The 23,659-nt window shown below is 34.9% G+C and overlaps 1 protein-coding gene across 4 annotated transcripts in view; it reads left to right on the top strand.

Annotated features, from left to right (window-relative positions):
* CHM (CHM Rab escort protein) overlaps positions 1-23,121 on the top strand; it is an 83,617-nt gene extending 60,496 nt beyond the window's left edge. For 2 of the 4 annotated variants that reach the window (XM_074882241.1, XM_074882238.1), the window contains 2 exons: positions 2,163-2,329; positions 7,611-9,692. In XM_074882241.1, coding sequence (XP_074738342.1) covers positions 2,163-2,329; positions 7,611-7,817 — 374 coding nt within the window. In that variant the 3' untranslated portion in view covers positions 7,818-9,692. Of the gene's footprint in view, positions 1-2,162; positions 2,330-7,610; positions 9,693-12,101; positions 15,358-23,022 lie in introns of those variants that run through there. The other 2 variants (XM_074882239.1, XM_074882240.1) reach the window with 2 other exon arrangements.
* Positions 23,122-23,659: the final 538 nt, after the last annotated feature.

Raw genomic sequence — 23,659 nt, 5'->3', positions numbered from 1 at the left:
GCCTTTTTTTCCTCTCAGGGCTCTGTAACCAAGAACAGTGTTTCATAAAGGTTGCGTTCAGCTTTTCACAAGTTTGTTTTTCAGTGTTCTTTTCCAGTTTTACATTTGTTTTCTTCTGCCTTTTAATGAAAAAGCAAATATCGTATTGTTTTTGTTAGACAACGAAATACTTTTAATAGGGAGTATTACATAATAGGCATTTTCCTTCTTTTTGCTTACAGGAAAGGCATCTTTGATGTCCCAAAGACGTAAATTTTTTACTAGGTTTGTAGTACAAGAGCCTTTGCAAAACAAATACGTATAATACAACTAGGGTTTGTAAATAGAGAGCTGTATTAGGTTGGAGAGCTGCAAACACTTTTCATGTTGATATTTGTTAATTTAAAGCCTGCTAATTTCCAACTTTTAATATTTAACATATATCTTAAATTTTCAAGACAGCACCATGTGTTTCAAAGACTCAATTGGTGAAGAGAAGATTAGCTTGCAGTTTAGAGTCTTCTAATCATTTGGGGGGGTTAGCATTAATCTTAATGTTTAAAGTGATCCAGTTTTGAAATGATATATTGTTTAGAACCTGACTGAAATTCTTCTGTAGAAACTCTGTGATCATAGGGGTCCTCAGGTGCACTGAGGCACTGAAAAGCTAGTTTTCACTGACACATAGGCCTTTTTATCATCAGGATGAGGTAGTGGTCGTATTTTAATTAAAATGTCAGAACAAATACTGTTGGAGTTATTGAAAATGAATCACCAGATAAAGTGAGCACTGGGCCATGGCAGGTCAAAGAGGCAAAGTCACCTGGAGAAGAGGACTCCATTCATTTTCCTGCCGAAATGAGGAAGAAGTAACTTTTATGAGCAATGTGAACTTTTAAATATATTAAAGAGCATCTTGCCCTGTATTAAGGCTCAGACTTTCACAGGCTGATGAATTTAATTTATATTTCAAACTGTTCAGTATGGTTAGCACCTATTTTTTTTTTAATATTTGACAGTTATAAAAAGATACTAAAGGAATAGCATAGATTTATCTCTTTTTTTTTCCTAATTCAACTGCTTTAAAATACTGGTTTGAATGCTGCTGTTATCTAGAATTTTCTTCCTTGGAAAGAAGTAAATCTCACAAGGTCTTTTACAAGCTTCATTTACTTTTAGAGGAGGTGAAATACCAAACAGGGGACAGCAAATATGCCAAACAAATAGTATCTATTAAGCTAAGAATCTATGTTGTGTATTCCTCCATTGCATTCTGCACTGTTAAAAAGTGACCTTCATCTTCCCAGAGGTTTTTCTGCCAGTATGCAGAGGGGTTATATGAATGTGCAAAGTAACTGCAAGAAGGTACAGGTGATGAACAAGCAAGATGTAGTTCATGATCACTTTGTATTCATAATGAGTATTGTAGCACAGTACAAGTCCTCAATAAGCATAGATAAATATAAATGAATCATTTATTTTCATTTAGCAGTATTTCCACAGTTTAGAGATTCTACGTACTGTGTATCACACATCTTAAATAGAGTACTTCTGGGTTTTGGTAATTCTTTATCTGCAGTTAATTTGGGGGGCAGCTATTCTTTGTGGATCTTTTCTTTAACATTTCTTTTATTTGAACCATGAGCATTAGTTAGTCTCCTTCGATTGACTTGAAGATGCTCAATCTTAAAGCACATAAAGGTCTTATGAGAAGAGTTCCCATACAAAGATAAACTATTAAATGAGGGGGGGGAAGTATACATCAAAAATATTTTTGCATATGGAGTGCAATAGCTTCAAGTTGGCACAGCCCAGGAGGACGTGTTCAGACTGTCATATGCTCATGGAATTTATCCAGAGTAAACTAGATAACATGTAGTGGAAAGACATTAAATTTAGACCAAACTTCTTGGTAGTATGCTTTTAGGTGATAATTGGTTCTTATGTGACATAGTGTGTACAGAATAAGTAGAGTTTACATACCTATGCTTGTAAAGGAAAAGCAAAATGTGATGAGAGAGTACCTCAGAAAAGAACGAAAACTAAAATTAATTAGCTCTTAATAGAAAAAAAATTATTACAGTAATTGTGTGTTAATAAATTGACTTTTAGTATTCTAGATTATGTGTTTCTCTTATTATACGTGAACATTGGTTACTGGAAACACTTTTTTTTCTTTTCAGAGGCTGAAAATGAAGAACTGGAAAAACCTAGAGTCCTCTGGGCAGTCTACTTCAACATGAGAGATTCCTCAGGAGTTGAGAAAAGTTCATATGATGGCTTACCCTCAAATGTTTATGTCTGTTCTGGACCAGACTCTGCTTTAGGAAATGACTGTGCTGTCAAACAGGTTGGGCAGATTTGATTTTTTTTTTTTGGTTGCAGAAGTGTAATTTTCAAGACCAAGGAAGTCCAGTACAGTCTACTTTTGTTCTGGGTTATTCTACTTTATGCTGAGTAATTAGTACTAATACAGCTATAAAACTTCACAGCTTGACATACAAAAAAATCTAACTTAATGAGCAAAATGTATCTCAGTGAGATTGAGAATGGAGGAAACTGGAGAAAAGGTCAGTTGAGACAGTAACATTAGGAGTAACAGGTAGTTAATCTGAACAGGTAAAGGGAACCCGGAAGGCAGCAGTACCTGAAGATGATGATCTTGGTAGAATGGTTACTTGCTCTAATACTGTGGAAAGGAAAAACTGGCAAATATTTCAGAAATGTAAATGATAACTCCCCAAAATATGTAGCCTTTTGCTTGTAAGGTTAAAGAGAAGGTGCAGTAGTAGAGAAGCAGTAGAAATCAAAGGTCAGAAAAGCCTATCTACAGTTCAAGTAGGAAGGATCATCAAAGTAGTTGCAGAACATAGTCGTAAACCTAAAATCTATTGGGGAAAAAACTCCAGCATAAGTACTAATCCAGTATTTTAAACTATCTGTCTGTTTACCTTGTCTTTGCCTTAGTATCACTGTATTAAAAAATTATGGTGTAATTGAGTCTGAAGGAATTGAAGGGAATGTCATTCTATTCATGACCTTAAGATAGTATTTGGCATCAAGTCACACTCAGTTCTGATTTTTGATTCTCAGTATTTGGTTGTCTACATACCTCATTCCTGCTAACTACAATCCTGAACTGAGAACCACTTGCAGCTTTCCTAGTAGTGGCATATCATACCACTACTCAATTTAAGACAAACTACTAGGGCTTTGAAATTGGAGGTGAAGAGTGAAAGCTCCCTAAACAAAACTAGGTAGATGGAGAGACTGAAATAGCCACCTTCTGTGTTCCAGTAGGCAGGATATGCAGGGACACCTTATCTTCAGGGGTAGGTACACAGAGATTCACAAAGGACTTTGTGGGTACCACTCATTGTGCCTTCCCCACTACTGTTGAGCAGTATCATGCTCAACAAGATCATGCAAATATGTAGATTATACTTGAGCAGCAAAAGACAACTACAGGAATGCTTCTGTTTTGCTCTTGCATTCAGAGATCCACCTTGATAAGGAAGGTATAAATCCTTAGGCAAATCTGCCACAGCATCACTGTGATGTCAGGGTGCTTTCAGAACTAATGTGAGAACACTTTTACATCTTTGTAGGATTAACTGGCACTAGTCATTTTTAAAGCTGTTTTTTTAATGACCACGTTCAGAGAATGTGCATGCCATCTTCTAACCAGTTGCAGGAATTTTTTATGACTTAAGTCATAAACCTCTTAAAAATAAGATTTTTAAAGTAGAAAGGCTGACATAGCCTGAACTGTAGTGTCAGAACAGTATAATTAAGGGCTAATAGTACCCTTCATTTTGCTTTACTAGGCAATAATTTGCCTCTCAAGAGGATAGAGAACCGTAAAGACAAAAAATAATGCAAGACAATTATTATGGTAGCAGTTTTAAGTGGTAAATGAGTTCTTTTCTAAATCAGAGTTTTTTAACTGTTATTTAAAACAGTGGAGGTCAAAAGCAGTTTAAATACATTTAAAAAACAGTCTGTTTCTAATTCTAGATAGCCACCTTTTCTAGCATTCAGATTTGTCTTTTTCTTACCAGTGAGTAATGGTATTATAGATCAAGCTGCATTTAAATATTCTAGTAAGGTTTTGTGTTAAATCTGTTGACCATCGGTGAGATAGATGTCAAACAAGCAGATCTCAGAGGAGAAACAATCAAGAGCCTAAAACACTGCCTTTCAGAAAGAGTAGATAGAAGCTACATTTTTTTGAACCTGTTTTAAATTTTGAAACAAATGGTCACTAGTTAGACTGAAAAATATCTTAGTGCAAACATGTTTATAATTAAAAGTTGTAAGGGAAAATAAAAGTGAGGAGTGTATGTGAGAACGAAGTGAAGAACAGTCTGAAGATAAAGCAGAACTCACAGTTAGAATACACCCTCCCCATTGAGCATGCAGGTACCTTCTAGACAAGTGGAGGAGGGAAATACATATAAATTGGTGTGACTTCTATCCCCAGATCACTTTCATCTTTGTAGCAATGGGATGGAAATCTCCAAACATGAAATATTTACAGACTTATGGATGAGAACACTTTAAAAAACAAACAAAAAACCCACTATGTGTATTAGTCTTGGAGATAGCTTGGAAAATTGAATCTAATTTCTCTAATCAATTCTGTGTTAACTGTTTTAATGATACTTCCCATGATTTATGTTTTCATTACCGTTAGTATTACTAACTTCTATATGTCATGCTGTTTGATAATATGTTATTTAGAAGGCAAGACACCACAACTTTTACAGGCAATTATCCATCTACAGCTCAGTATAAAAATGACTTCATACTTATTTTAATTTAGTAAAATTTAATTTAGTAAAATTAATTTAGTTGAATTCCTAGTATAATATTGAATTAATTTTGATGTCTTCCTTGAGGATAGGCTAAATAAAATGTAAAGTGCCGTTTATGATTGCTTCAAATTCTGTATGTATGGATCAAGTAAAGCATCTGGCTTTCCGTTTTCTCTTTTTTCGCTGCTACAACCTGACATGAATTATTATCTTCTAAAGTAGTATGTTCCCTGAAGTATTTCAGATTTCTGAGGCATCTTCATGTTCATAAGAGGAAGCACTAAAATTGTTATGCCAGTATTTGTCCTTTAACCTGATTACGTGTTTTTCTGTATCTGGAAGGATTTCAGAGTTATTCAAGTGTGTCCTATTTCAAACTACTGTTAGTTTGGTGGTGCTCTCTGTAAAAGTTGCTATGAAAGCCCATACAACTTGTTTACATGCCATCAAGGTGTATAGCTGGGATACAATAAAACAGTAACAAAACATCGTTCTATTCAACTTCTAACAGTTATTAAATTAGAGTATCTATGCAAATGCTTTACATGCTTATGTCTTAATGCTTAATTCGAACATACACACTTGAAAGCTGTTACACTTAACTACTAAATATTGAAGGAACTATTTACTAAATTAGTTCCAATAAGTATCAAAAGTGTTATAATGAAGGAGCTGATAATTTATTATTGGTTATTCTGCATTACTTGAGCTGGATGAGGTTAACTTAAAAAATTGTTAGACCTGAAAGCACTCTATACCATTAAATTGTTCAGTTATAATCGATGTCATGATGTCCTACTTAACATACTGAGAGTTTCTTTCCACGTTCAACCTCATCATTATTTGGCCATTTTTGGAGTTGATATTCAGTCTCCAACTAGTCAGCAAATAATTGTTGAGAACTGCATAGGAAATGTTTGTCTGCTCTAGTTTGTCATATATTCAGTGCAAAATATGGTACCTTTCTTCAGTATTAAATATAATAATAGTTGAAGTATATTTTTAGAGTTTCAAGGACAAGTGCAGACTCTTGCCTTCAAAAAGTTAGTTCTGTAAACTTTTTGTAGGATATTTGTATCCCCTTGCCCCCTAGACTTACTAGGCAAGGTTATCAAATTACAAAACACTGGTTTTGAAGCAGAGAATAAAATCTTTTTGTATATTTTTTAATATACTAATATAAATAGTTTTAAATGAGTATGAAAGAGTGAAATTTAGGAAGCAGAATGAAAAATGAAATTGAACTGAGAGTAGACAGGGTCATTTAAGCAGTTAATAGTGGAGTCCTGCATCCACGTGCTGGTGATACAAATCCAGTGCTGGTGGGCAGTGAAGTTTATCACAGAAAGCTGTTTGGTACATGCTCAATGATGTATTAATCTGAAAACAATTCCCTCTTGTCCAGGAATCCGCATCATGTAATCAGCCTTTGCAGTTGGTGTTAACTGACCCTACTGTCAGCTTCTTCAGTGCAGTGTCTGGTAGCAGTATGAATATAAAGATTAAATGCATTCTTGCCTATGTGGGAGCTCTCATCACAGGTCGTCTTTAGGGCATAGTTTACCGAATAGACTAAATCAAGAGACAGTGTTCCTTTGCCTTTTTAGAAACCCAGAATGTAACTGGGATCTGCATCAGTTGTTTCCATTTGCCTTAGAAGCTTAAGGGGTTGGAAAAGAAAATCTTTATGGAAGTGGGAAGTGGATGTTGATTCAGTAAATAAACTCCTGAGTGTCTGTAGCTTTTTTTTTTTTAAGATAAGCTTATAGATAGGTTATTTGCACAAGAACATGTAAAACTATTTAACACTAGGTAACAAAGCTCCTTGCATTCTTGTGTTTTTTAAAGGATTTTTGGCCTCCTTTGTTTTTAGAAAATGTCTGATTCTCAAGAATTCTAAGATCGTATTATTTTGGTTTTTTCTATCCCAGATTTTGTAGTTGTATTCTGTATGTTGTAATAATAACTAAAACCACATTTCTTTTTAACATCTTTCATTGCAGTGGTCAAAAACCTTAACTTTTTGTGTATACTTAATTTCTAAATTTTGATGGCATGAAGAATAAGTGCATTGTAAATTAAATCCTTGAGCTATATCTTAAGAGTAACTGTCTTTTTATCTAAATAAAAGTTGCTTATATAGTTCTTTTCAGAAAGACACAATTTGTGCACATAGGTGTATGCACATAATACATTGAAATGATAGACATGGTTTTTGAATAAATTATACATGTATTGTATACAAATATGCGTATATTTTCAATGATAATATTCCACTGGATGAGAATAGTTCTCAGTTGAGCTACATATGAGCTGTTCAGAAAAACAGAAATGCAAACTTTTTTGTAATTTTTAAATTTTAAGAAGGAAAGCTATATAGATATGATGTAGGTTGTACATATTAACAATTCCCTGGTTTTGCTTGTTATGTGAAATTGATTCTTCTCTCCGGAAAGAGGCAAGGTCTTTCCCTTGCTTTGGATTTGACTGCAGCTAGGGATATTTGTATATTGGAAAACATAATTTTGCTTGCAAAAAGTCATCATCATTGTTCTCCATACGGTGTAGAATGACCAGCATTTTTTAAAAAGCCTTGTGCTTTGACTTTCCTAGTAGAACAATGTAAAAAGATAGATTGCTTTTTCTTTTTCGAGGACTGCAAGAAGGAATGGATTACCTGTGTTTACAATACTGTCAAAGTATTAAATCCTGTTGATTTGAAAGAACAGAGGTTAATCTTAAATATCTGTAAAATATTGCTGCAATGTATTACATTTCAAGGTAAAGTTTATTTTATGCTTTTTTTCTGAATAGGCTGAGACCATTTTCCAAGAAATGTTTCCTGCAGAGGAATTTTGCCCAGCACCACCGAATCCAGAAGATATTATTTACGATGAAGATGAGATTGTGCCAGAAGAGTCTGGATTCAGTAATTCACCAGAGACAAAACCTGAATCCGCAACTGAGGAAAGCAGTAGCGGAGATAGTGCTGCTGTTAAGAAGGAGGATAATGAAGAATGAATTAGCACTGTTCTCTTAGTAGAAGAGGAGGTTGACCCAAACTAAAATGTAAGGGAGGAAGGGTAAGAAAAAGAGGTTTAAAAACCATATAGCCGTATTATTTGCAATTGCCTTACTTTCCTTAGCTTGAATAATCTTTCTTCATCAAATAGTTTCATTGATAGCTGGGACATTTCTAAATAGTCATAAGTCCACCAGATCCAGGGGTATGTGTAGCTGAATAAAAAATGTAGAACAAAGCATTTGAATTCAAAATGCTGAAACAGCATTAATGATTTGTTAAGAGAATTTGGTTTTGTTTTATATCTTGGAAGGAATCCTCCATCTTTTAGTCAAAAGAAAAAATCTTCAAGTTTGTTTACCCATCAGAAGATGATTTTCTGATACAACGTATTGAAGTTCTACTAAAAATCATTGGATCTGTGCTAATTAAACAGTTGAAGGTGAGCTTCACAATCTGTCCATCAAAGTGGTTTTATAAATGGAACTTAAAGGCAATAAATTGAGAATTCTGGAGTGGCTTTAGAATATGTTATAGTTTGTATAATGAAAAATTTCTGGTATGGTTTTGAAATTCATGCAGTAATTTAGAAAAAAATATAATCCAGTATGAAACTATTTTATATTCAGGTTTTTTTTAATAAGATCTAATAGATCACATATTTTCACTAGCGACTTAATTTACTGTAGTCAGCAAAATAGCACAATTTAAACTTAATGATAGCTTTCCCAACAGAATTTAAAATCATGAGTGAAGCGTACCTGTTGTTAGTTTCCCTGGATTTGTTGCAGTGTTCGGGCCTTTAATAAGCCAGTAGTTAATTTTGCGAAGTATGGTGTCTGAGAGGTTTAGATGATCATTAATTGAGGGTTTTTGTGGTGGGGAGAAGGCTCAACTGATAATTCCAAAGGTTTGTATTGATCGCAGTCAGTAGGATTAAAATTAGTGCGATAGCTGTAAATTATGCATTTTGTAATGATAAATCATAAAGCATTTATACAATAAAATTTATTGAAGTATTTATAAGCCTAGTTTGTACGAAAAATTACAAAATGAGAAAGCTGTTGTAAATGACCATGATAAACTTGCACTTCTTCTGAACAATGCTTGAAATTAAATATTCAGATGATGAAAAATATTTAGCATTTACTTAAAGATTTACCTTAAAATGTACACCAAATAGATTAGTAGTATATCTAGATATAGAGATTGGTAAATTTTGATGAGTCAGGGTTTAAACTTCTACATAAACTTAGATATAGTTCTCGCAGTGCTTAAATACTGTACGTAAATTAAATATGCCATTGAATAGTGAATATTCAGCACTGCCTGAACTTGATACATCCAGGCTGTTGTACAGTTTTGCGGTGCACGTGCCTGCCTTTAAAATGGCTTCATGCCATAAAGGTTAATTTATTTATTTTTTTACAGCATAACTGATACTGCTAACTTCACTTTGTCTTGCATCATAATACATTGTCCGATTTGCATTTCAAAAACTGGTTTATTAGTGTTTACATTCTTTGTTTGTTGGATAGGTACCGTTGTGTGTATATTCCTAAAGTCCTCGGAAAAATATGTGGTTGAAATGTTTCCAGTGTTAAACAACAGTTATCTTTGGATGCTTGTGGTTGAGCAGTTATTTATATATAGTAATAAGCAGACTGGCTCTTCATTTAGCTGTAATTTTTATGTGTATTGGAAAGCATGAGTATATGGTAATTGTATTTAACATCTACAGATCTGTAAAAGAACTGAGTGGAGGACCTAGTCCCTATTTGTCTTTCAGTAATAGGGATCACAGTGTAATTTTTCATCTTCTATGTTTACAAGGAAATCGGTTGATGAAAATTAAAGGTTTGCTTGCAAGTGCATTTTTCTGTGTTTTCTTTCAATTACACAAGAAAAGCAGTTCATTTGTTAGCGGAGATTTCCTGATAATTCTGCTGTCTACTTTCATCATGTTGACATTTGTAATAAGATTGAAGTTTACATATGTAGTGGTACGTTTATATAAAGTAATATCTTAGTGCTCCGTGTCCATGTGAAGCAAAGTTTTAAAATACTGCAGATTTTATTTTAGATAAAACGGAATAATCTACAAGTTGTAGGCTATGACTTTACACTACATTGATTGCTTAAAAACTGTTTTCATGTCTCGTTCCTGTGGTGAATGGAAACATAAAATGTTTTTCCTATGGTACTTGAGTACCCAATAGCTCGCTTGCAATAGCAGTAGATAAGACTGTTGATCTTTTATTTTGCAGAAATCATGCACTGAACTGCATTTTGTTCTTGCTTTAAATGATTTAAGCATACAAAGTGAGGGTTAGGATTATTTGAAGTAGTTTTTAAGGCTTGTCATACAGGATGTATTCAAAAGATAACATGACTTTTTAAAAACTGGCAATTTATCTGTAGGATTATTAATAAATCAAGTTAAAGAAAGATAAGGTTAATTGAATTTTTAAACAAGTAGCTGTATTATCCTTCAAGCACCTTGGAGCTCATACAATATTCACACTTTTTTTTTTTTTTCCTAAGGAGTGCTTTGATATGTTTGAATTCCTTTTTTAATGAGTACTTTCTTTTTAAGTTGGTTAATTGGATTAACCCTTAATATTCAAACAGTCAATTTTATGCCATTTTCCCTTCTGCTGTTATATTGCCTTATCTGTTTGACTGCAATTAGTTACTGTTCCTTTGGAAGTATTTCCAGCCTTGAAGCTGCTACGTCTGCTTTTTCTGGCAATGATGATGCTTAGGGCCATTTGACAGGTAATCATTAGAACTTGGATCCTTGCGGACTATGGGGTCTTTTCTCCTATCATTGCAGGGGGATTTATGTAGGTAACTCCTATTAATGTTAATGGGACTTGCATGTGTAAATCCTCCTTGCATCAATGGGAAAATTGACCCCTGAAAAAAAAAATCTTCATGTTAGACTTGCTGATTCAGAAATGTCCAGGCACTGTCAGCTCCTGTGTGGAAATGTGATGGAGCACGTGCTTTATTCCGTTTCACTGAAATGCTCTGAAGAGGACTTAAGGAATTTTCAGGGGTTTAATCTTTTATATTGTATTTTATATTTTCCATGCACTTCCCAATCTTGTCAGAGTTCCTCTAACGATTCCTTTTAGGTAGCTAGTATCAATTTCATTTCTGTACTCAGGAGGTTGCATGGCTCCTTTTGTTCTGGATCTCATTGTATTTTAGGTCCCCCTCTCTCTCCCCTCCAAATCTTCCTACATCAGCAATGTGAGTTGCAACAGCTTAATTTCAAGTACAATTTGCTAGTACTGTATTGATTAATGACAAGTCAGGAGTATTAAAATACTGTTTTCACACAGTAAGAGACTAGATCACTTACAATCCATAATCTCATCTGTTGAAAGGATAAAATTAATTTCTTCAACACTTTTCCAGCCTGGGAGTGGGAAAACATGTGAACTACGCACTTTCCTTGGGTGGTGCAAAGAAGAAAGGAGAGACAGACAAACAAATGGAAATAGCTAAAACAGGATTCTTGTAGTGGGAGGGGGAGGATAAAATGGGGGCTATTTGTTGTAACCTTCATGCTCCGAGATCACCTGAGTCTTGCACTTCTATTTTCACTTTTGCGAAGTGAGATTTCTACACAATTTCTAACAGTTTATGCACTTTGGAGAAAAAAAAAATACGTGTGTGCTTTTCAGAATGAGGCACAATTAACCAAGAATGGAGTAACATTAAAATGGTGTCATACCCAGCACATGCACTGAGGGCTTTACAGTACACATAAGAGTATTATTTTTTGTTTATCTGTGGATATGTTTATCCATGCTTTACTGTGTATTTTGGTGCTCAGTCAGTTAATACTGTAGATCTTTTATATAATCCTCTGCAGTACATTTTAGATTTCTACTTATCTCACAATTTTATATCAGTTGCAAGTCATCCCCTTCTAAACTGCCCTAGAGATCTCTCCTAGCTTTTCTGCCACAATGAATGTCCTTTTCACCCATTAATTATCAATAAGCTCTGCAGATTCTGGTCGGTTGTCTGCTGTTGATGCCTTTTTTTATGTTTTTATTAGGATTCTGTGACTGCAATTAATGCAATTGCTAATTTTCCAATTAAGGAAGCAAGTTACTGAGATCACATCATGAAATTTAATTGATTTTTGTGTGTGTGTATACAACTCATAACAATTTTTTTCAAATAGTATTAATTAACTGTGTGTGTATATATATCTTATGACAAAATTATTAACTCATAAAAGTTTATCGTTTAAACTTTTGCAGAAATCAACCACTATAAAATGTCCAAAAGTTAGAACTACCAGTTATTACCAAAACTGTCAAAAATATGTGAGAGAGTTGTGGTGGCAGGGCATTTGCTTGCATGTCTTGGGTAAGTAGTAATGCAGAGTATCTCTGGTAGGATGTAGAAGTATTTGTGACACTGGAAGTTAAATGTTCATTTATTGCAACCCAATTTAATAGTAAGATTGCTTCAATAATGAGATGGAAATCTTAATTTAGGTGTCTATGATTTCAAGAATAACTTTTTTAATGTGATAAAAAGTTACCATAGAAGGATACTTTCAGCTGTAGAGATAAGTAGTAGGAAATGGTCAGCCATGTAGAATTCATGTTGTCAATCTCACATCTAGCAAAAAAATTACTTTTGGTGGAAATAGAGCTTATTAGCAATTCCACCATTATGTTTATTTACACGCTGCCAGTTCATGTTTGTAAGAGTGAATGGTTCTTCAAAATCTGGCTGGGGAGCCAGGCAGGAATGTTGTAAATCTCAATGACATTTGAGATTTAGAAAGTTGACAGTGAAGTATCAGGAAGATGCAGTTGTTGACTGCATGGGAGTTCTGATCAGAGAAGACTTTAATAGAAAATGCTCTTCCTGTCACAATTCTAAGAGACAATATATTTTACACTACTTGCATACATTGACAAAAAGATGGAAGGTATCAACCTGAGTGTATATTGACCCAGATGTATTTGACTAAACAATGGTTGCGTAGACAGTGGCTGACTCGCAGTGTGTATAATGCCACTCAAGTGGCAGTTTTACGTAGGTGTCTTCTCAATCCTGGGGAAAAGCTTCTTTGAGAGTGGTGCAAGTTTTATAACTGGCCAGTATATCACTTCACCTGATTTTACTTTTTCCTATTGCCTGTCAGATTATTTTTTTTTACTCAGAAAGATATGACATCAAGTAGAACTGAAATACTTTTTTAGTGACAGTCTAATCTTTTGATTACCATAAGAGGCATGGTGCAAGGAAACTGTGCTCTTAATACCGATAATGCTGAATTTTACGAAATCTCAGAACACCCACATTTTTAGATACAGATTTTCAGGATTTCATACTTCCTTCTCAAGTGCCACCCCATAGTTCATAATATATTTGGGTCTCTGGAGAAGGATTTAGTGCTGTTCTTCCATTCTGTATGGTTAAGACTACAGTAAGTGAGGCATGCCAAAGGCTCTGGACGCTCCATCTGCTCTCCCAAACAGAGGAGGCTTCCCTTCTGAGGTGTTACTGCATGATGGCAATCACCAGTGGTGGCTAACAAATGTGGCTTTGGCTTTTATAACTGCTTTTTTGCTGCTTCAACTTCAGGAAGCTTATTCTCTAGTTGAGTAGCTTTATCTCATTCCTTTTCTTTTGCTCTGACCATGGAGCTGAACTAAGAAATGCTTCGCTGTTGGAAGTGATTCTTGTCTCAATCCTGAAGTTGTTAAGTTAGTCATATTAGCGCAATGATAAAACATCTGGATAACATCGTGCTAGACTGCACTTCATTGATACCTCGAGGCCTAGTTCACAAGCCATAAAACCAGTGTGGTATTTGTTGGTAAGCTGGTAACCTGAGTTGAATGTCCAGACTGAGGAACAAGTTTTTTAATTACTGGCTGACATCATACTGGAAGCTTGAGTCTAGAAAAGGATAGCTTACAAGAGTCTTCTCTCTTAAAAAAAAAAAAAAAATTCAATCACAAATCCAAACACTCCTGTGCAATGTTTTAGACTCTGCATACATAAGTAACTTTGTAATGGCCAGTGTGGAATTCTGAATCTGTTCTGTTTCAAACCTGAGCATGTTTCTGGAGCTCACCCAAGGGAAAGCCATTTAATCATGATGAGAGACCAGCTGTCAGACCAATGTAACAAAACATTTCTTTGCTCTGGGAACTTTTCAATAGTGTGAAAGTTCAGTCCTTTGTTGTGAATATTCAGTGAATTTAACCTTTTTTCCTGGCCAAAAATTTTGTGTAAGCCCTAGCTAAGTACCTTCAGTGAATAATTTTTAGACTATAGATTATTTGGAGAGAATCCACTATATGACTCTTACAGGAACTTACTAGCTAAGTCATGTGGTACTTTCCTGCTCCCTGTTTGGATGCTGAAATAGTTTTAAAATGGTGTAGTCATCATTACGTCATACATTTTTAAGACAGAAAAATAATATGCTTTTATGAAAAACAGCAAAAATGCTATCTACTATTAAGGAAGCCATCGTAAAATAACTTATTTTGATGACACTTGTACATGATGCTTGAATTTTCTTTCCATGGAAGTTTTAAGCCAGGAAACCTTAGATGACTTTCCAGGCTCTCAGTCTGAATCTAAAATGAAAATGTGAGCCTGGTAAAAGCTAATAGCCCTCACAGTTACATTTTAAGGACATATTCATCTCTGCTAAGATACCGCTTGAAGTGCACACTGCATAGAGTATACATTTAAAAATTTGGTTTGCATCAAATCTCTTTAAATGGCCTATTCCAGTGTCATCTCTGATGCAATGTCTGAAAATGTATGCATGTGCACAAGTGTAATAAAGGGAGGAAGAAGCAGTACTCAAATGACGAGTAACAACAAGCAGTGAATAATGTATCAACTTGAGATTCAAGAGAAATGGATATATTTTTTGGCTCTGGCACTGGTTTCCTCAGTGAACTCGGTTGAGTCATTTCCCTTTAATGTCACATTAAAAAGATGTAAAATGGTGACAGATATTTTCTAAAGACTTTTGAGAGGTCAATAAAATATAAAAGTAATAGATGTATTTGAGAAAGAAAATGAACAGTGTTAATGATAACTGTAAAAATGGATAGCAGTAATACTTGAGTAAAGGTGCAAATGATTTTCTGAGAAAAAAATCAAATATAACTATTATAATGTGGTTGGGATAGCAGATGTTTTGTTAGGCAAGTCCCTTTTTCCATTATGACATTTTCTTTGTTTTACAAGTAAAGTTTCACCCATCAGCACAAACTCGTTGTTTACTGCTTAATAAAAATAACATAAAATTATACTTTTTAAAAAAATCTTTTTCTGATTATGCATATTTTACTGGCAGATTGTAATGCGTATTGCTTTATTGTTTAATTAGGTCTTAATGCTAATGTCATTAACATTCTGTGTGACAATTCAGTAGGTTGCCTATTTATAGACATAATGAAAGTCATAATTTTTTTGTAGTAAAGTGCTTTTGACTGTGCTGTTAAATTAAAAATAAAGTTACTCTAACCTGACATTAGCTTTCAGTTTCATTGTCCATGGTCCAGTGAATCTGAAAAATACTGCTACATGCACTAAACGTGGAGTTTTTTAATTATTGATTATTATTTTCTTAATAGAGCCTAACATCCTTTCCTTTGAGAAAGAAAAAAATAAACAGACTGAATTAAGCAGGAATCTCAGAAAACTGAGATCTGAAGTTTGAAATATTGTCCGCCTTGAAGACTGTTTGGAGTTATAACACTGAATTTAAGTAATCAGAATCGTATCCAAATTTTATTCTGTGGAACTGTTTATAAATAAGGTAATTAGGCAGCACTTCACCTTTCAGTTTATTACCACAACTGTGGATATGCACTCTATTTGTGGTTATAAAGTGCAAAATAACTGCTGAATTTTGTACTCCATGTCATCTCTTTAGTGTGGACCATGAATTTTATGGATTTCTTTATACACAGCCTTTTTCTAAACATTTGTAATATCTTATTTGCATAAATGATCTTGTTTTCTAAGAAGGTTTTTAAATAAAAGCAGTGGGATATCTGTAAGAAAAATCAATAAACACAGAAATGTGAATGAAGTATGCTTGAAGGAACTCCTAAAATAGTGTTATGGCCATGTTTTGGATAGTATTTCACCTGCTGTCCTTTTGTATTCAATTTATAAATACAGTATGTATACCATGAACATACAGTTCATGGTCTTATTTTAATTCACTTTTTTACAGCTTGAATTATGCGTACTTGTAGGGTTCTGTTTCTACACTTGTAACATGTCCCAGTTAAATTAAACAGGTCTTTTGATTGTGTGCTCTACACTCTAATCTTTGAGTCAAACATGATCAAGGAGGTTTAATAGTGCCAGGCCAATGGATAATACTTGAATAATAAATGGGAAGTAATAGAAGGTAAAGAAAATCAAGGTAAGTGCTGCTGGTTCCCTACCTCCATTGCATACACGTGGGATGTACTTGGTGGCGGGAGTAAAATTTGATGAGAGGTGATAAAATAGTTTGTAACTTCATGGGCTCGGAAAAGTTGCAGGGAGGGTCTGGTGAATGCTCATCACAGGGCTGAAGGCCAACCCTGCCGATGGTGCGGCCTGTCTCCTCTCTGGCCTGGACGGTGGCACCAGCAGCAGGAGGCCTGGGCTGACACGCCGTGGGGACGGGTACGTCCCCAGGCAGCGCTGAGGAAGGGGGGATCTGCACGTCTCTGCTCCGCGCTCTTCTCAGCTGCCGTGCTGAAGGACTTGGCGCTTTTCTGCCTTGCATTCGTGATGCCTCTTCAGTACATACTCAATTACTCCAGAAGGAGAAATAACCCCCCGTCTTCCTAGGTGGTTACATTTGACTTTGTCACTTCATTCTTCAGAAAATACAAACAAGTAAACCAAATCTGTGATGCAGTTCAATGCAGGATGACACAAGTGAAGGCCTGGTTTTTTGGGTGGCTCCTCTGAATTTTTTGAAGCTTTGCAGTCGATAAATAATGGCTTCTCTGACCAGGGATGGTCACTGCCAAGTGGAAAGTGCTGTTGTGGCACCTCAACGTTGAGCCTGTACCTGCTTTTCAGCTCCGCAGGGCTAAAGTGATGAACCAGCGTTCACCAGCTCATCCTGCACAGGGAAAACAAAATGCAACTCTGGATGTAAATTTTGGAATTTTGTGGATTTTTAGAGGAATATGAGGTAAGTTTTGAGTTCTTTCCAGGCACTCTGTGGCTGTCATCCTTGGTGATTTCACAAAGAGTAAGAGCTAAGCAAGCTGAGAAAATTGTTCTCTGAACATGACCAGTGCTGGGCTGAGACACGTTTCCTCCAGGAAATCTTGTACTGTGCTGCTCTCTGAAGGAGCTTGCTTTATGGAGTTGAGTCTGGTTGGGGTTATGGATGCTAGGGTAGCTTCACACTGCAGGGCTTAAGCCGTGTTGAAATCAATAGATATTTTTCTTACAAAGCCACTTGGAAAGGTTTTTAAAGAATTTTTGGATTACCACAGATGAAGTCATTCTGTTTCACTGAATTGAATTACAGCATCGTATCTGCTGCTAGTATATTAATAAAATGTATGAAGCCAGCCCTAAAACATAGTTCCTTTTTGAAGAGACCTTTTTTAAAGAATAAGCAGGAAGGATTTTTCAAAGATGCGTATTTTTCTCAGAGTAATGTTGCATACAGACTGGAGATTGCTTCTTCTATTGAATTGCATAATGAAAAATCAATCAGTTTAATGGTTGACAAACTTTGACATTCAAATAAAAATGTTGCTGGTATTTTCATAAAGACCTGTAGGCAAAACTAGATTCAGTGACTTTAATTTATGCAATAGTAAATGTCTGACAAAACATAGTACAAACGACTGTATAATGAGGCAATAATAACAATGAGGAACGGAAGGAAAGCAAACAGAGGCCAAATTTTTTGGTTTTTACAGATTATATAATTTCACAAAACCTTTCAATGTGAAATATGTTTCTACAGCATCCTTTTCAACAACACATTCTGTTTTGAAGGCAGTTGCTCAAAATCATCAAAACACATTTATCTGAAACTGTTGCATAGTATCAGACTACAATGTTTAGTTTTTCTACTTGTCCAGTCTTCTACCCAGGCTGCATTTACTTTTTGACCACTTCTCATTTTACTGTATATTCTGCAAAAAACAGCTAAATAAAAAAGCCTTGTTCATAGCGGTTCTATGTTATTTTTCATGTGCCTGTGAGCAAAGAGGAGGATAAGAGAAGTCCTTCTGTGAAGAAGAAAAAGAAAACAACAAAAAGCTTGACAAACTGCTGGGTTTGCATATGTGTTGGTTGTTCTGACTGTTGGGTTTTTCCCTTTTTTTGATTCAGAGGGGAAAGAAATCCCAATAAGGGGAGAGGACACCTTAGTTTCTCATTAATTTCTGCTTTTAACGTATGTTTGAACACAGCACTGGGAGGAAGAGCAAAGGGAGTGCTGAGCCATACTACCCCTTTCAGCCTTTAGGCACTGCCATCCTAGAGACAGCAGACAGGCTTAATAAATCCCATTAACCTCGGTCCCTGCTCCAGCGTTGTGTAGCTATAAGCTTTTCAGTATCACTTAGTCCAATGTATTCATTCTTCCTCCAGTCACCTTTACTTTGCTCTTTACTTGCCCTATTCCTACATGCTTCTTGGAAATTTCCCCTCCCAGTCCTAGGACAGGCTTCAGGGACCAACTAGATGAATGTTAGTTGTATGAAGAGGTCTCAGACTGGGAGATTGAGGGGCTCAAAAGATTGAATTCTAGAATTGGTGTCTTGGAGGTCCTGCTATTGACTGAAATTTAATACAACTGAAATAAAATTCCTTTTAACAAAAAATGTTGCTTTCCACCCATACCATTTGGTTTCAGAGCATGGCTAGCTGTTACTCAGGCTCATACAGATGACAGTGAGTTTTGGCTGTGACCACGTGTGTCAGCTTGTTGGGCTCTTTGGACGCAGGGTCTTGGAGTGCTTCATGAACGTCAGCAGCAGTGATGGGAGTTTTGCCTTGCTTTCTTCCTCTTAGCACTGTTGGCTACTTAAATCTTCTAAGCTTTGGGCTACTTCCAACTCCCTTCCATTCCGATATGCTTTGGGTGTTTTTGTTAATTCTTGTTACCGTAATTACACCAAGTTGATTCAATTTGTCCTTTTTTTTTCTTTTCATTTTCCCTTCATGCATTATCCCAAGCTTTGAATGCCCTTTGAAGACTGACTTTATAAGATTACTACATTTTTTAATATAATTATGTGTCTGAATTCAAGATATTAACTAAACTAGATGTAACTTTTACTGCATTTTCTAACAGGGAAAAAGTAAAATTACTCTTCCTGTGCTGCATTCCAGCCCTTTACAGCCACCTGCCCTTGCTACTTCGGTTGTCGCCTGCCTCTTGTTTGTTTGATTTATTGTTATGTTGAGTTCTTCAAGGTAGTGACTGTGTCTCTTTATTTCAGTTATGTCTAATAAACTTTGTGTTGCTATATTAAATAATGTGCCAGGTGACCCACACATTATCACCAGTTAATTGTGTGTTTTGCAATTTATTTTCCCAAAGGAAATCATCCTTTTCATTTTTGTTTTAGGAAGTTCAGGAGAGTATTCCCTTTTCATTCTACGGGATTAATGATAATTCTGCTTCTTTTCTACCTTTATCATTTGTCTGATTTTCATCTAGATATAATGACTGATTTTTAGTATCTCTGTTTTATAACTGGCAAATAGAAAAATTAAAGAAGTTAATTGATTTCCCTATGGTCATAGAAGAAACAAATGGTAGAGCCCAGATTAAATCATTGTTCCCTTTTTTGCCTTCTAACTAAAATTAGAGCTAAGCTACTCTATACCTTTTATTCCTATAGTAATTTGTGTGGTGAACTATTAGCATTTCTCTATCAAGGAGGAGTCTGTAGTGTGTTTTATTCAAGAGCTTTCTGTTACTACTGATGTTAATGCCTAGATGGAAGCTAGTATGGTAAATGTCTATTCCCAAGTGTAAAAAGTTTTTGATTTGTTTGTTTAAATATAACCAACTCTAATATTTATTTGTACTGATATATCTCACAAATACTTAATTATTTTTAGGGGGAAAGTGTTATGGCATGTTTACATTTTGGAAAAGCTGTGGCAAGGACAGAGATAGACCATGGCTCAAAGTGTGCAAACAGGGACTCTATTTTTTTTGCAGTAGGGTTCTGGGGCTTTTCAGCTCTGTATTTTAAGCAGCTTGTGGTAGGATTGTGAGCTCCTGAAAGCAAGGTAAAGCCTGTTAGCTGTCCTAGTATCCATCATAAGCAAGGGAGCGTGTATATACTCAGGTATTTCTTTCCCTGACATAGACGTGAATGAACTCCTAAGGCATAGGGGTTTTGGTACTTAAAAGCTTAAACACTTATTCATAAGGACACAAGTTTTTTCCTCAGTGTTTGGTAGATTTATGTTTCCTGTTGACACTTTGCAGCATGAAAGGAGCATGCATGTTGCATCTAAAGAGCAACTGTAAGATGAAAATGTGCATTAAAAACTCTAAAAGAAAATACAAACTTGAGGAGGCAGTAACTGATGGGTATCTGTGGACGTCATTTTTCTTTTGTGATTCTGGCATTTCATGCATTGCTAAATGTCATCCCCAGCTCTCTGTTGTGGGTGTCAGTAAGCGATAACAGTATGACAGCTGTTCTTCACCATTCCATAGCACCAGTTCATTCAGTAATAAGCTTCCACGTGTTTTTATCCTTGTTGTCTCTTTCCTAACAGTTCACAATAAAAATAGATAGTGATTACAGTATATACTGAGTTCTCCCCAGTGCCAAGGTCTTCAGTAAGCAGCCCTATGCACTAAATGAGTTATTAACAATAGGTTTTCTCTTCCTTCTTGGTGTGGTGCTATTACATACATGAAGTTCCTACAAGGACATTCTGCATTCTTAACACTATCACATTCAGAACGTTACCTATTCTTCTAGCCAACATTAACAATAATTTAAAAAATGTTTTTATTGTTAATAGGTAATATTATGTTCTGTCCATAATATCTTTAGAATGGATGTAAGGGTAGAAATGCTGGTTTCATATTCTGAAGCTTACCTTTTTTACTGGTGGTATATAGTTTGGAGCATATATAACAAGCACAGGTGGAATTGAGTTTTTAGCTAAGGCCTCTTCTTGTATATGATCATTGTTACATGACTAGTTTTAGGAAAATAACATATTTATTCATTTTATGCCAAGAAATATGGCAAAATCTTGCACTCCTTACTGAAATCTTTTTAGAAATCATTGCTATAACAGTGTATTTTTAAAATGATCATATACATTCTGAAACTTTTATGATTCTACTACTGTTTTAAGTTTAAAAAAACATCTTTAAAAGTTATTACTGATTTTACTTAGTAATGCATAGGCTTAGCTTTCATGTATTTGGTTATCTTACTAACCTTGTTAAGCAACAATTGTCAGTAATTGGCTTTATTATTTTTTTATTATTAATATAGCTATAGTAAGTGCAGTAATCTAATATCTAAAAAAACGTAAAATACAAGATTTTTTCCAAAGTTCTAATTTAGAATTAGATGCCTGACTTCAGTCAGAGAAGAGGCTGGTATCAAATGCTTGCTCCTGCCTTTGAAAACTTAACCCTAAACTGTTCTGGCAAATAAAGTGATACTCATAATATATATTCTTGCCTTTTTTTTTTAATTGATTCAGAGCTGCTCAGTTGCAGCAGATGTGCTGTTGCAGACAGTTGTTGGAAAAAATCTTTTAGATCTAATGGTAGATGCCTGTGATTTTTGAGCCAGAAGGACTGAATTCTGTCACTTTGCAGCTCTGAGGTTCCGAGTACCTTAATTTTCAGACTCCTACATCTTTGAAATTGTAGGTGATACAGATTTGGTTTGGGTCATTCTTTAAAAAATGTCTTTTATCCTAAACTATAAGGGAACCAATATCCACAGAATATGAAAATGTCAATCAAAAAGGCTTAACTTCTTAAACATGTTGATTTCCATGGTTATATAATTCACAATATCAAGCACCGTATAGGATCCTTAATAAACTAAGAAATAAGATTGATACTGCTGATCTATAAAATGAGTCTGTTTCATGAAAGTTATGCAGAAGATTACAGAACTGAGTGGATATTTCAGGTGTTAGATGAGTCATTAACATTTATTTCTCCTTACGGTGATGTAGTTCTAGGTGTACTCAGTAAGATTTCTGTAATGTCAATGATTATTTATGTGAAAAATTAGTTGTAGTGGGTTTTTTTGCACAGTGCCATCTTTTTTGTTCATTGCCAAAACATAAATTTACCATTTAAAAACCATCTCGCAGAGTAATTATAGTGAAAAAGAAGAGCAGGAAACATGGAGTTACATGATGACAAAGAAAGTGCTTTTTAGAGTCGGTTTATCTCCTGCTGAAATAGAATAGGAGTTGCATCAAGTAGAGTTCTTTGGTTTCTAAACCAGTTGTTCATTAGATATTGTACCATTTGATTTTCATATGAAAAAAACAGATCCTAATTACATTTTCAGTCTAGGGGGCTCTTAGGTGAAGCTTGCCTGTAAAAAATACATTATTTAAACATACTTTAACACCAGAAAATTCAGACACTTGTTAAGGAAGAAATCTAGCTTAAACATACGTCTGAAACCGTAGGCAAAAAGATTTATTTAACCCTTTGTGCCTGAGATAAAGTGAACAGGTTGAGAACTGTTACATTTTTCTAAACTCAGCTTCAATTTTGGCAAGCCATCTTAGGTTGCTCTGGAGGTAGTGTTGAAGTTGGCACTTCATAGCTAAATAACCGTCAGCACACTAGCATGTAGATACATCGCAAGTAATTAAAAATGAAGCAACAAAACTTTCTCACTTCTTCCTGACTAAAGCATGCTTTCTCAGCAATAGAACTAAAACAGTTTGCTAACCTCCACCACTTGTGTCAGCAGCAAAATTGAAAGTATTTTTTGTCACCTGCACTGCTGTCAGCAGAAAAAAATATAAGAAAGTAGAGGAACATAATTTCAGCACTAACATAAGTATCAGAATGATTTACCTGTCTGTTCTGCTTCACTTTCATCTCAGCTTTCAGGGCTTCATTCATCAATCTTTTATTTACACACGCATATCTCATTTTTACACAATTTCTTTCTCCCTGACCAGATGGCTGCGTTGTCTGCTCGGTGTTCATCAAAGAGAATGAGAAAATACACGGATGTGTAGTGTCATCTGGGTAGGATTTGGCTAACTCTATTTTTCAGCAGCAATTTTGTAAGTATTCAGATAATGAAAAAGAACACTTAAACATTTCAGAAAAATACCACAAAATTCTCAAACTTAAATGTATTACTTATTTTTATCTATATGAAAATATTATCTCAGTCTGTGCACCAGGTTTGTTTCATCACTGCCATTTAAGTGGCAGTAGTTTAGTAGGATTAATATATAAAATTGAAAACTGGTCAAAAAAAAAAAAGTACATCTTCAATAAAATGAAGAATTCTTTTAATTTTTTTTAAAAAAGGCTAATATTAATTTGAATAGTATATACTAAGTGCTGTAGTAGCTCAATTTATATTTCATCTATAGTACCCATTTTGTCTGTATATGATTCTGGTTTTAGAACAATCTTAGTGAGTTTGCTCCAAATGAGCTTTTCTTGAAATGTGTAGAACTTTTTAGGAAGAATCTTGTTCTATTCTTAAAATGCTCTCAAGTCTTACTCTAACTTTTAGCAAAATGATTCTTCCCTAATTTCACATAACCTGTCTTGTCTGTGGTATTTCTAACAGTTTTTTGT

The sequence above is a fragment of the Strix uralensis genome, chromosome 13, assembly GCF_047716275.1.
Source record: "Strix uralensis isolate ZFMK-TIS-50842 chromosome 13, bStrUra1, whole genome shotgun sequence".
Classification (NCBI taxonomy): Eukaryota; Metazoa; Chordata; class Aves; order Strigiformes; family Strigidae; genus Strix; species Strix uralensis.
This window is presented reverse-complemented; position numbering and strand designations above follow the sequence as displayed.